The sequence below is a fragment of the Aquarana catesbeiana genome, linkage group LG03 (assembly GCF_042186555.1).
Source record: "Aquarana catesbeiana isolate 2022-GZ linkage group LG03, ASM4218655v1, whole genome shotgun sequence".
Classification (NCBI taxonomy): domain Eukaryota; kingdom Metazoa; phylum Chordata; class Amphibia; order Anura; family Ranidae; genus Aquarana; species Aquarana catesbeiana.
This window is the reverse complement of record NC_133326.1, coordinates 95,686,002-95,700,605: the sequence shown is the minus strand read 5'-3', so window position 1 is coordinate 95,700,605 and position 14,604 is coordinate 95,686,002. Positions and strand designations below refer to the sequence as shown.

Here is a 14,604-nt window from a genome sequence, read left to right as displayed (position 1 = left end):
GCATGACCAGATACTCAAAATGACCAAACCTAGTACTATAGGCCGTTTTTCATTTGTTGCCCTCTCTTATCCGTATTAAACTGTAGGCCCCCCGTAGGTCCAATTTTGAGAAGACCTTGGCGGTGCGGAACCTCTGAATGAGCTCAGGGACTAGAGGCAATGGGTATCAATTCTTGATTGTGATACTGCTCAATTCTCTGTAGTCAATACATGGTGTTAAAGAATGGTCATTGTTTTCCACAAAAGAGTCCAGCGCCAGCAGGAGAGGTAGAGGGCTGGATGAACCCTTTCCTAAGATTGTCATCAATGTATTTTTGGAGGACTTCTAATTTTAGGTTTAGAGAGTGGGAAGATCTTCCCAAATGGTATTGCAGAACCAGGAAGAAGTTCAATGGGGCAATCATACGGCCGGTGAGGCGGTAGGGATTCAGCCCCCTTCTTGTCGAAGACGTCCAGGAAGTCTCTGCAAACCTGGGGGAGAAGAGTGTTGTCATCTGTGCAAAGGGGTTAAACCGTCAAACAGGCTCGTTGTGGGAATTCGTGGTGTAAGCAATAGGGTTTGCCAAAAGATACAACTTCAGTGGACCAATCAATCTGTGGCTGGTGCTGTCGAAGCCATGGTAACCCCAAAATAACCGGAAAAATGGGGGAAGAAAGCGTGTCCAGCCAAAGATATTCCCTATGGTCTGCTTCGGTGGTGGCCAATATGAGGGTGGTCTCATGGGTTATTAGACCCGAGGTTGGTGTGGAGCCATCTGCCAGATGAACGGTAAATGGCTGGGGTTTCTTCCATAGTGGGATCCCATACTTTTTGGAGAAGTGGATGTCAATAAAGCAGCTGCAAGCCCCAGAGTCAATAATGGCTGTTACTCAGATTATCCTTCCCGGTATCTGCTAAGAGAGGCAGAGAGTGAGATGCGAGGATTTAACAATGTATGGCAAAACAGATGGGGGGTTCGATCCACTTACTCTGCCTAATGGGACATCCCCGAAGAAAGTAACCAGCTCCACCACAATACAGGCATAGATTGTTCAGGCGATGGCGTTGTCGCTCTTCGTGGGTGAGGGCTGGACGAACTAAGCCGAGTTGCATCGGTTCTGCGTCATGAATTGGGGTTGATGCGTGGGTCTCAGGGGTTCTCAGGTGTGGAGCCATGGGTATTCGTGGGAGCATCCATGTGGGACGGGCCATACCGGATCATTCCCTGAGACGTTCTGAGTCTGCGATCAAGCTGAATAGCCAACTGAATTGTAGGTTCCAATGTATCAGGGAGCCCCACTCTTGCTAATTTGTCTTTGAGGGGCTCAGACAGGCCCAAGCGAAACTGATGGTGCAAGGCAGCGTCGTTCCATTCATTGTCTGCAGGCCACTTGCGGAATTCTGTTACATATGTTTTTTATGTTTCTGTACCTTTGTATTCTCTGAGCTAACAGTGGATCATACAGTCTCCAGCTAGTCTGTTAGCTAGGAGAAGGGTAGGATGGAGAGGAGGGAAGAGCAGGGGAGCCTTGCCATCCTAGGTACCAGGCTGTATGTTTCTATTGAGGCACACAATTCTAATGCCCAGAGGCTCTGTCATGTAACCTTTTTCTACTTATGAAAACAATTAAGAATTTACAAAAAAAAATAAATAAATCAACATTTTGGGAGGTAAAAAAAATGAGCATTTATTTATTTTTTTAGGAGCCTGCAGAGCATAGCACCTGTGATCAGGGAATCGCAGGTGTAATGTCAGGCTCCTGCACAGTCTTCCTAAGCCCTGTGCCCATACCTCTTTACAGGATGTAAGTTTCAAGCAGCAGGAAGACTGAATGGTCTACATGCATGCACATCAGTGCCCTCGCAGTTCTTTGAAACCACAAGTCTGTTTGCTGCGGTGGCAGATGGAACTTGTCTTTTTCTCATTCATAGACTTTTGTGAATGAATGATGCAATTGTGTGGGACTGCATTGTAACATGTTGCACCCTAAATACAGGGGTAACATGTTGCTAAAGGTGAACTTATCCTTTAATGTTATCAAAAAATACCTTTCTTTTTCAATCTGCAGCCGCTGTAATTTTCTGTAAAATTCAATGCATCATGGCAACCCACAGGCCTTCTATTTGCAACTGGTGTACACAACTTTTCAAATGTCATTTCCTGGTCGTGTGATTGGCTCACTGATTTTCCCAGAAGTCTGCACTAAGATGCAAGTCAGATTTTAGACATCATCTGGCAACAGAATTCACATTTTTTTATTAAATACACTCAAATGGTTAATTCTAAAGTCACTACAGCTTTCCTCATAAAAAAAACACTGCTAGTGCGTCAATTGTTAATGAAAATGTCACTCCCATTCAGATTCACTCTGCACAAGAGCTATTCCTTCAGAGCAGAAATGGGTAGGAATCTGCAACAAGGTTTGTTAAAATTGTTGAAATGTACTTAGATCACCCAGTGATGGCTTTTTATTCTGAACAAAAGTGGAGTTACTCTTTAAAGTGTGATTAGTGCAGGATTTTCTATACTGGGAATTTACAGGATGGCCATTGCTGAAAATCTTTTAATTGTATATATTTTTTATATTTTAAATTTTTATTTGATTTCTTCATGTTCCTCTGATGGCCAGCATTACACTGTCAGTTGCAAAAAGTGAGTTGTGAGTCTGTGTAATAAATTATTTACATGACAGTGACACACTGCATGAAATATTGAATGGTTCAGCATACTGCAAATGTTCAAACTAAATTTAGAAACTGCAATCTGTAAGCCATGGCTGTAACTGCAATTATCAAGCTAGATGCTATTATCCATGAACTCCCATTGAAATTGGCAGAGGCTTTGTTTTGTTGGCATCTCAGAGCACTGTCTTGTTTCTGCTCTGCAGATGATCAGCAGCCTCGCCACTATGCGGTTAAAATGCTGATTGTGCATGTTGGCTACTGAAAGCAAGGACTTCTCTCCCTCCATCTCTCTGACCCCTCCCATTGCCGATCACCTTGTATGTGCAGCTGCTTCTGCAGAACGGCTTCCTGCACACAAACACTCCCAGCTATCCCCATCCGCTCCACAATAATCAATGCTGCATCAGGACCACAGCAATTACAAGAGTGTACGGTATCAGCTGAGCAGATGTTTCTGTGCTACGTCACATAATCTCACTGATGTAGTGAATCTCTGCTTCCTTCTAGAGAGATGTGGATACTTTGCCCAGCCTCCAGCTCCTTTATCTCAGCTTTAACAATATAGCAAGGTAAGCACGTTCTGCATTTTCTATTTTAAGGTACACTACTTTTGTATATTCATTTGAATACTGCTAGTCCTGTGTTATGTGCTGTATAATGTGATGCATTCTAACAGGGGCACAATGTCCTTGCAGCGATGTAGGAGATACTCCCAGTAAATTGCAATTGATAGGTCTACTTTAGCATATCAAGCAGCTGCCACACCCTCCTATCTACAGACCAACTGCAGCTCAGAGTTGGAGAACATAAGAGCGAGGAAACTGCTGCTGTAGTTTCTTGTGTCTGATATTCTTCATCCACTGTCATAAGTGTTAGATGGTCACATGGTTGTCTTTGTGTTCTAAGGAATGTAGGATGTCAGTCAGTTATCTGCAGTATATTTTATTATAAAACTGCATTCTGTTATGTTCCTGTAGGCCCTGGAGAGCTTTGTAAGTCACTTAAGCAGCTGGGCTGCAGCAGGCACATTGCACTGCACATTTGGAAAAGGGCGTACTTGTAAATTTATATAGACTGAGCTTTGCAATGTGTTCTTTTTAAAAGAAGCATTCTTAACCAGGTGTTTTAACTTTGTGAATTGCGCCTATATTATCTTATAGGCGCAACTCACGAAGCTAAAACACCTGGTTAAGAATTCTTTTTTTAAAAGTGACAGTTATTTTCAGTTGAGCCCAATTGGATTTCAAAAATTACAGGCAGGTGGTTGAAAATAAAAATCCTTATTCTTGTGTAAAGCTTCTTGAACTGAATCCATAAATCCAAAAAGCAAAGTTACTGACTGTAGCTAATAAAATTTAAGATTTAAAAAGTTAAGAATAATAGAACAAGGTTTGTTCTGATTTCTTGAGCTGAGTAATTTCTCTGCTTACTTTACAATACAGTATTAAATAATAGCTTTGGTGCAATATGCACTATTTAAAATCTGTTAATATAAATTAGTCTATTGATCTTTGTTTTTTCCTTTCCTTTTGCCTTTCTTTTTCTTTTTTTTTCCTTTCTCCTCCTCCTTTCCTCTTCCTTTTCCTTTTCTTTTCCTCCCTTTCCCATGCTTTCCTCTCCTTTTTCCTCTCCCTTTTCTCTCTTCCCTCCTATCCTCTCCTCCTCCTTTTTTTCCTGTCCTCTAATTTTCTCTTCTCTTCTCTCCTCTCCTCTCCTCTCCATTTCTTTTTCCTCTCCTCTCCATTTCTTTTTCCTCTCCTCTCCATTTCTTTTTCCTCTCCTCTCCATTTCTTTTTCCTCTCCTCTCCATTTCTTTTTCCTCTCCTCTCCATTTCTTTTTCCTCTCCTCTTCTCTTCTCTTCTTTTTCCTTTCCTCTCCTCTTCTCTTCTTTTTCCTTTCCTCTCCTCTCCTCTTTTCTTTTCCCCTTCTATTACCTTTTTTATCTGCACCCTTTTTTTCCGCTCTTCTTCTTCTTTTTTCTGTTCTCCCCTCTCCGTTTTCCCTATCCTCGCCTCTTCTTTTTGTCTCCTCTCCCCTTCTTTTTTTCTCTCCTCTGCTTTCCTCTCCTATTTCCCTCTCCTCACCCCTTCTTTTTTTCTCTCTTCTCCTTTTTTCCCCTCCCCTCTCCTCTCATCTTTCCTCTCTCCTCTCCCCTCCTTTTTCCTTTCCTCTTTTTTCTTTCCACTCCTCTCCTCTTCTTCTTTTTTTTGTCGCCTCTCTCCTCTCCTTTCCTCTCCTTTTTCCTCTCCTCTTCTATTTCTCTCTCCTCTCCTATTCCCCTCTCCTCTTCTTCTTCTTTTTCCCTCTCCTCTCCTCTTCTTTTTTCCTCCTTCTGTCCTCTCCCCTCTCGTTTTTTCCTTTCCTCTCCTATCTATATATAATGCTATAAAAAGGAACTGTGAATTATAAGGGTTTTTTGTATTATTTGGTTCATTCATGGAGGGGTTGATATACTTTATACTATGTATGAAAGTGTCTGCCCTGCCCTGTTCTTGCAGATGATGCATACAAGCTCTCTCTCTCTGGTTATGACAGTGACATAATCCTGCAGCAGCTAACCACTTTCCTTCCTATGAGCCACCTGCCAAATTACCACGTGCTGGTCTCTAGTGCATGCTGTACATTTGCATTGCATGGTAGATGAGAAGCACGCCTTGTATTCTCTTTTTCTTGTTGCTAATGCAGAACTGCTTGTTTTTTCAGGTCTTAGTTTTAGCACTGTACTGTTTACACATTATTTACTTAGAATTCTATGTAATGGAGTTTAGCACATTTGTGGTTCAAAATAACAGTAGTGGAGTATTGTACCATTTTCACCATCGAGTTAGGCCCCATTCACACTAGCGCGTTTTTTGATGCATTTTGCATTTTGCAGAAATGCACGGGAATTTTTTAACATGGGTTCCTATGGAACATGTTCACATCAATGCTTTTTTGTATCTCTGCGTTTTTGGAAAGGGTCGGGGACTTTTTTTCATGCAAAAAGCAGCGTTTTGCATGTAATGGTTTTCAATGGACAAGCATCAAAAACGCAAGTGCACCGTTTTTGCAGCGTTTTTGATGCGTTTTTGGTGCGTTTTTGGTGCGTTTTTGCCGTTTTTTTTTTTTTTTTTTTGTAATTTTTTTGTAAGACTGTAAAAAAAATGAAAAAAAAAAAAAAAAAAAAAAAAACGCAAAACGCAAATCGCGGCAAAAACGCCGCAAAAACGCTACAAAAACGCTGCTCAAAAACGTGGCAAGCATGAAAAAAAAACCTCCAAAAACGCTCAAAAGCAACATGCATAGGTGTGAATCGAGCCTAATGCAGAAAGCTTGGAGTTTAAAGGAGAAGTATGGACAAACCTTTTTTGAGTCATACCTCTCTTTTGGATCACAGAAGTTAAATTTTGTTCTCCTGTGAGCCAGGGTTAGCTGACAGGACAGAGCCACGTCAGGTTCGGGGAAAGATCCCAACAATGTGGTTGAGATCCAGTCATCTGCTTGATTGACAGTTGGATCTACCTTTCAAATCTCAATCTAATTCTTAAAAAAAAAAAAAAAAAAATACAATGAGGGGGACTCTCCCTCTCACCCCCCCCCCCAAAAAAAGTTTTACATACACATTAAGATCTATTGCCTGGTTAGTTAAGGTGCCATTCTAGGGCATTTGCTGTTTATGTGAGCCCCATTCCTCTCATATGGAAGGATTATTATAAAAGACTACGAGACTAGAAAGATATCAGCTCCATTACTGACTTGTTTTCAAAAAGTACAGGCTTCAGGGCTTGCTTTACCAAGTGAGCACAGATCAAAATTAACCAGGCAGCCAGTCAAGTCTTAAGTCCTGCATACTTCTTTCTGGTCAGTAGTTTTAGGTGGTAAAGCAAGGATGAACATGATGGCTCTGGAGGCTGCACCTTTTAAAAGAATGAATCGAAGAAAAGACTGGACAGCCGCACTCTGACACCCTTATTGAAGACGGTTTAAAAATTCTTCTGGTACAAAGACATCAGGGGCACAGGATCAATGAAAATCTGTCATATTTTACACCACTATGGAGTGCTAAGCATAGTGGTATAAAACATGTCAGCTTTTCATTGATCCTGTGCCCCTGATGTCTTTGTACCAGAAGAATTTTTAAACCATCTTCAATAAAGGTGTCAACAGAGTGCGGCTGTCCAGTCTTTTCTTCGATTCATTCCTACATGCAGAGCCAGCACCTGTTTCATTAGCAGGTGGGATGCATCATGAGATTTTTGCCTAGAGCAGTGTTCTTTTGTTGTTTTTACCTTTTTAAAAGAAGTTGTTAGTGGCAGCTCCCATATTTTTCCCTCACAGGTCCTCTTTTTACCAACCTGAATTCTTGGTTCACATACAGGCGTCCCCTAGTTACAAACATCTGACTTACAAACGACTCCTACTTACAAATGAAGGGAGACAACAGGAAGTGAGAGGAAATCTACCCCTAGGAAGGGTAATTCACTCCTGTAAGAGTTATTATGGGAAAAAGGCACCTCCACTGATGCTTTATCACCAAGGCTTGTTTTCACAACAACCCAAAATTTTCAAAATCCAATTGTCATTGGGACAGAAAGTGAGGTGAAATCTTCTGAACAGGGGCACACACAGCAAACAAACATTACAGGGGTGTTAACCCTTCCCTATCCAAAAAGCTTAAAAATATTTTTTTTTGGCTAGAGCTACACTTTAAAAATGTACCTGTTCCGACTTACAGATTCTCCTTTTTTTTCCCACACATAGAGCTTTCTTTTGGTGGTAGTTGATCGCCTTTGCGGTTTTTATTTTTATAAACAAAATAGAGTGACAATTTTGAAAAAAAAAACGCATTATTTTGTACTTTTTGCTATGATAAATATCCCCATTTTTTTTTTTTTAAAAAAAGCTAATTATTTCTCAGTTTAGGCCAATATGTATTCTTCTACATATTTTTGGTAAAAAAAATCACAATAAGTGTATATTGATTGCTTTGCGCAAAAGTTATAGCATCTACAAAATAGGGGATAGATTCATTGCATTTTTATTATTTATTTATTTTTATTTTTTTTACTAGTAATGGCGGCGATCTGCGATTTTTATCATGACTGCAACATTATGGCAGACGCATCGGAAAATTTTGACACATTTTTGGGACCATTGGCATTAATACAGCAATCAATGCTATAAAAATGCATTGATTACTGTAAAAATGTCACTGGCAGTGAAGGGGTTAATGCTAATGGGCGATCAAGGGGTTAATTGTGTTCCCTGGGAGGTGATTCTAACTGAAGGGGGAGGGGACTGACTACAGGAAGTGACAGATCGTGGTTCCTAGCTAATAGGAACACACGATCTGTCACTCCTGTCAGAAAAGGGAAGTGTGTGTTTACACACACTTGTTCCTGTTCTGTGTCTCCTTGTCACGATTGCTCATGGCCAGTGGTCTTCGCGACCGTCGGCCACGAGCATCAGCACCCCAGCTGTTCAGCGGGCACACGCCTCCGGCGACGCATGCGCACCTGCTATCCCGGCCCCGAGAGCCGATGTATAGCTACCAACCTGTCGCAGTTTGACTGTGGCGGTTGGTCGGGAAGCGGTTACATGAGCTAAATACACTCACCGGCCACTTTATTAGATACAACTGTTCAATTTCTTGGTTTAAAAAATGCTGATCTACTGGGATTTTCACGCACAACCATCTCTAGTGTTTACAGAGAATGGTCCAAAAAAAGAGAAAATATCCAGTTAGCGGCAGTTGTGTGGAGGAATATGCTTTGTTGATATCAGAGGTCAGAGGAGAATGGGCAGACTAGTTCGAGATGATAGGCAACAGTAACTCAAATAATCACTCGATACAACCAAGGTAGGCAGAATACTATCTCTGAACGCACAACACATCGAACCCTAAAACAGATGGGCTACAGCAGCAGAAGACCACACTGGGTGCTACTCCTGTCAGCTAAGAACAGGAAACTGAGGCTACAATTCGCACAGGCTCACCAAAATTGGCAAACAAAAGAACTCGCTGCTCCAGGTGAGACAGGAAGCCTAATGATATCACGGGTGCCTCAGCTCGCCTCCGCATATGATCAACACTGAAGAAATGGCTGCACTCCAAGATCCATCAAAATTCTTACTTAATAGACGAACATCCCTTCTTCTATTAAATAAGAATTTTGATGAATCTTGGAGTGCAGCCATTTCTTTAGTGTTCACCAAAATTGGATGATCGAAGATTGGAAAAATGTTGTCTAGTCTGATGAGTCTGGATTTCAGCTGCGACATTCAGATGGTAGGGTCAGAATTTGGTGTAAACAACATGAAAACATGGATCCATCCTACCTTTTTTTTTCCACAGTTCAGGCTGGTGGTGTAATGGTGGGGGGGATATTTTCTTGGCACACTTTGGGCCTCTTAGTACCAATTGAGCATTGTTTAAACACCACGGCCTACCTGAGTATTGTTGCTGACCATGTCCATCCCTTTATGACTACAGTGTCCCCATCTTCTGATGGCTACTTCCAGCAGGATAATGCACCATGTCACAAAGCTCAAATCATTTCACCACTAGTTTCTTTAACATGACAATGAGTTCACTGTATTCCAGTGGCCTCCACAGTCACCAGATCTCAATGCAATAGAGCACCTTTGGGATGTGGTAGTACGGGAGATTCACATCATGGATGTGCAGCTGACAAATCTGCAGCAACCGTGTGAAGTTATCATGTCAGTATGGACCAAATTCCAACACCTTGTTGAATCTATGCCACAAAGAATTAAGGCAGTTCTGAAGGCAAAAGAGGGTCCAACCCAGTACTAGTAACACCCCTAATAAAGTGGCCAGTGATTGTGCATTTCAGTTGAATCAAAACAAAAGGTCTTTAAAGCCTAGTACTCGTGCTAAGTTTTTTTTCATTCAACCCAGTGAGCTGAACTAAAAAAAAGAGGTTGAAGTACTCTTACCCGCCATTGCGGGTAAGGGTATCCGGCAGTGTAGCCATGTAGCCTTATGGCTTCACGCTGGGAACCCTACTGCGCATGTACGAGGCCCCGCTCCTCTCTCCCACTGGCTCGGCGACAGGGAGAGGAGGAGGAGGAGGAGGGAGGAGGAGGAGGGAGGAGGAGGGAGCCCCGCGGTGATGTCACGGGCCACGGCCCAGACTCCCGGAAGTGGGAACAGGATACCTGTCAAAGACAGATATCCTGTCCCCCCTCCCCCCCGAAAGGTGCCAATTGTGGCACCGGAGGGGGAGAGGAGACAAATGAGCGAAAGTTCCACTTTTGGGTGGAACTCCGCTTTAATTGAACAATCTGAAGTTAGAAGCTGATTGGCTACCATACAGAACTGTACCAGATTTTCCACTCTCCAGTTTTAGTAAATCAACCCATTGTGTTTCTTTTCTCTAAATGCAATTTGTCTGCTAACAAAATAAGTTTTCTTCATTTTGTATTCCTAACATTCAATGGACAGGCACTATTTTGCTAGTTTTTATTTCAACGGCTTGTATGTATCGTTTTTCGTGTCTTTTGGTCTGCTTTTATCAGTAATTAGAAATGTCTAATTTGGGACAGTGAGAATAATGGTGAAGTGTAGCAGAGATCAACTTCCTCCTGAGGCCATTAATGTACAAACTACTTTCAGAAATCTTTAAAGACCAGCTATCTGTACTAAATTCAAAGTGGCACATAATTGGGTTAGTTGTTAGCTTTGATTTATCACACTGTGTGGGCATACAGATTAACAACGGCCTTTGCGTTGATTACTATAAAGTCATTTTGGGGAAGCTTTTAAAGATGAACGTTTGTAATTTCTTCAATTTTAGTGATCAGACCCAACAGTGACATAGGGCCAAATGTATAATGAAATAAATGAGGAGCGTTAGACTTATTTAATAAGGTGATATAAAGAGCCCTGGTAATGAACAAGGTTATAGCTGCTTGACTTTATAAAAGAGACCTGCTTTCCCTTTTACATTAAATAGTGTATTTTTGTTAATCATTGTGGAAAAAAGAATTATAACCACTTTTATTTAAATGTGTCAAAAGTAAACATGAAAATGTATAAGGGGAAAATATTTTTTATAGGGACTTTATATTTTGTTGTCTGCTCTAGTTTAATTAAAATGACCCCAAAATTGATTTTTAAAAAAAAAAACAAATTTTTAGCGAACTTCACTGGAGACTTTTTTTTTTTTTTACTGTCTCTCTTCTGTCGATACTGAGACCATAGTAGTGAACTTCCTAAGAGTAAGTGAAAGGTTCTACCTACTATACCCTGTTTCCCCGAAAATAAGACCTAGCGTGATTGTCGGTGATGGCTGCAATATAAGCCCTATCCCCAAATAAGCCCTAGTTAAAGTCCTTGTAGGTCTTATTTTCAGGGTAGGGCTTATTTTCGGGGAAACAGGGTAGGGCTTATTTGGGGATAGGGCTTATATTGCAGCCATCACCGACAATCACGCTAGGTCTTATTTTCGGGGAAACAGGGTAGTCACCTGAGTATTGTAATGAGAAGTATTGCACTACCTGGCTTTCTTCCTTTTGTCAAGTGTCTCGCCAAAAAATTAACTGCAGTTAACATGAGAATATTGCTAGATATGCATCAAAGTTTGCCTCGAAAATCATGTTTTGAAAAGTAGTGAGCAGGTTAAATTAACAGTAGGGAACAGAATTCTGAGAAGTTTGGTCAACAAGGTACTGTTGTCATGGCTGCATGGAAGGGAATTTTTCATCAGTCTTTAGAGAAAATTGAGTACTGTCCGTGATACTTTTTTTATTTGCACTAACATACAATTTTTCAGGGCAAGCTTTCGGGGTATGTCCCCTTCTTCAAGGTCCAAGCAGTACTGATTCACAAATTTTTAAGCAGCATGTTAAAGAAGAAGGAGAGGAGGGCGTGGCCAGCACCTGGGATGTGAGGACGTGCTCAGCCTGAGCTCCGTCCGCACCGCACACATCCTGCACAGATCCTGCTATCCGGGCCGGCATCCGAGGGTCTCATATACCCCCACAGCATCCAGAGAGCACTGTGACCGCCCGGGGATGGTCAAATACGGCCCACCGATGGAGGAGGCCCCGGGAATCGAGTCGCCATTACCGCCATGCAGGCCGCAGCAAAATGGCGCCGATCAGCATGAGAGGATCACACAGCGACAAGCAGCCTCCACATCCACACCCTGGAAGCAGCTCAAGGGGAAGGGTGAGTCACAGCGATTCCCCCCCCACCTTAAGCCCTGAAGACCCTCTCTTGTTCTCTCCTGCGGAGGGACATGATCCTCAATCCCTCAGAACAGACAGGGATGATGCAGGCCCTGCAGAGCCATCACTAGCCCAGATTATGGCAGCCATCCAGCACAGCCATGCATCTCTCACCACACAAATGAACACTATCAAGACAGAATTATCCTTTTTAAAACAGGATATCCACAATATCCGCCATAGAGTGACTAATGCTGAGCAACGTATTAGTGACATGGAAGATGAGACACGTCCCTTACAGGGCTCTATGAGGGAACTGCGGCAGGCCCATGAGTACACCACAGATAAGATCATTGATATGGAAGATCGCCTAAGAAGAAACAACCTGCACTTTTTGGGGTTCCCAGAGGGTGCTGAGGGTAAAACACCAGAAACATTCATGGAAAGATGGCTGTTGAATGAGTTTGGAGCCAACACCTTTTCACAAATGTTCGCCATAGAAAGGGCGCACAGAATCCCCATGCGCCCTCTACCACCTGGGTCCCCACCACGTGCCATGATTATAAAGCTGTTACACTTCCGAGACAGAGAGGCTATTCTCAGAGTGGCTAGAGAGAGGGGAACAGTTTATTTTAATGGCAATGGTATCACCATTTTCCCAGATTTCTCAGTAGCTACGCAGAAGCAGAGAGCCACTTTTCTGGCAATTAAACGCAGGTTACGGGAGCTTCACCTTCCATATGGCATGTTATATCCTGCACGTTTGCGAATCATCTACCAGGGCAAGGCCTACTTTTTTACGGATCCCAGGGAGGCATCGCAATGGGTGGATACCTTAGGACATCCGACTCGCAGAAACCAGGATAGGAGATCTCCTCCCCGGTAGTGCATCAGCCTGCATGAAGCCCACCAAGCCACCTTTACTATACCCCATTGCCGGTAGATGGGGGAAGCATGGAAATGAGGAAACCTGGAGGCTCCTTGTTTTTGTTTTGTTCATTTTGCCTCCTTTACTTCATCTATCTCCATTCACACGCAGCTGATATGGGACTTTGTATCCTGCATCCCTAGAAGTAGAAGATACACCCCCCTCTACATACAGCCGATACGGGACTTTACATCCTGAATCTCTCTGAAGCAGAAGACGCCTCCCGTGTTATCCTTGGATGCCAATCAGCAGCTCATCATCTTCTCCGATTCTTTTTTCCCCCTTTCCCTTTGTTATTGTGGTACTTGAATTGTGGGGGAAGCCTTATACGGTTACAAGCCTATATGTCCCACCACCCTTCACTAAATCGTTTTTCGAACGGGTAATGAGTTCCTCTTGGCAATAGCAGAAGGCCCTCTGCTGATAGCAGGGGACTTTAACACAGTACTCAATAATTACATAGACAGGTTCAAGTGCTCTACATCGCCCCCAACACCCCTATGCTCTTTATTGACCCAATTTGACCTGGTGGAGACCTGGAGGTGGAAGCACGCGGACGGGAGGGAGTACTCATGTCAGTCTGAAACACATGGTACTCTGTCCCGGATAGATTTGTGTCTGGTTTCATCTGAATTATTGAATAGGGTGGCTGAGGCCAAATATCTCCCTAGGGCGGTGTCTGACCATTCCCCTTTAATGGTGGACCTTGCCTTTGGCCCCCACACTTCGTACCGCATGTGGCGACTGAGCCCACTGTGGCTAGCAGATCAAATGGTGGTAGATCAAAGCACAGCGGAAATGAAAGCATATTGGTTGCGTAACCGTCAAAATGTCTCTGTCCCATTGACCTGGGATGCCTTCAAGGCCACCACGCGTGGCATTTTTGCGGCGGCGATTGGACAGGCCCGCAAGGCATCCCAGTCCAAATTAAAGGACACGGAGAAGGATCTCAGGGCAGCCGAGGCTGCCTATTCCACAACCCCTACCCCAGCAACACATAATACCTGGAAACATAGATCCAGAGACCTAGATCTAGTCCTTTTAGAGCGCACTCAGAAGAAATTGCTGTATCAAAACCAGCGAATCTTCGAGTTTGGAGACAAAAATAGCCGATTACTAGCGTATTTGTCTAGGCCTGATTATCAGCCGTGCAGTATTCCAAGAATTAAGAATATAGTAGGTATAGTGGTGGAACAAAGTGGGGAGATAGTAGATGCTTTTGTGAAATTCTACTCTTCGCTATATGCTACCAAAGCTCACTATACTATTGTAGAACTAGATAATTACTTGGCTGGTATTTCGCTACCAAGGCTCCAAGAAGAACAGGCCTCACTCCTTGACGACCCTCTGACAGAGAAGGAGATTGGAGAAGCCATACAGTCCTTTGCCAGAAACAAAACACCGGGACTGGATGGCTTCCCCATAGAATGGTATATACAATTCAAAGAACTTTTAATACCTCATTTACTAAAAGTTTATAATTTTGCTATAAAAACAGGACAGTTACCGCCCTCTATGTCAGAGGCACTGATTGTCCTCATCCCCAAACCTCATAAAGACCATCTACTTTGTGAGTCATATAGACCAATATCATTGATTAACTCAGACGTCAAGATTTTAGCCAAGGTGCTCGCCCGGAGATTGAACTCAGTTATTACCACCATTATTGGGGCGGATCAGACTGGATTCATTCCAGGACGATCAACGTCCATAAATTTACGAAGACTGTTTACGAATCTGCAAGCCACCCATGATGTTGTAGGGACCAGAGCGGTGTTGGCCTTAGATGCGCACAAGGCATTCGACTCGGTCGAGTGGCCTTATTTGCTGGAAGTC

General features: G+C 42.9%; 1 protein-coding gene across 2 annotated transcripts in view; it reads left to right on the top strand.

Annotated features, from left to right (window-relative positions):
- LRRC49 (leucine rich repeat containing 49) overlaps positions 1 to 14,604 on the top strand; it is a 183,011-nt gene that overhangs the window by 82,845 nt on the left and 85,562 nt on the right. For both annotated transcript variants that reach the window (XM_073618837.1, XM_073618836.1), the window contains exon 9: positions 3,173 to 3,234. In XM_073618837.1, coding sequence (XP_073474938.1) covers positions 3,173 to 3,234 — 62 coding nt within the window. The remainder of the gene's footprint in view (positions 1 to 3,172; positions 3,235 to 14,604) is intronic.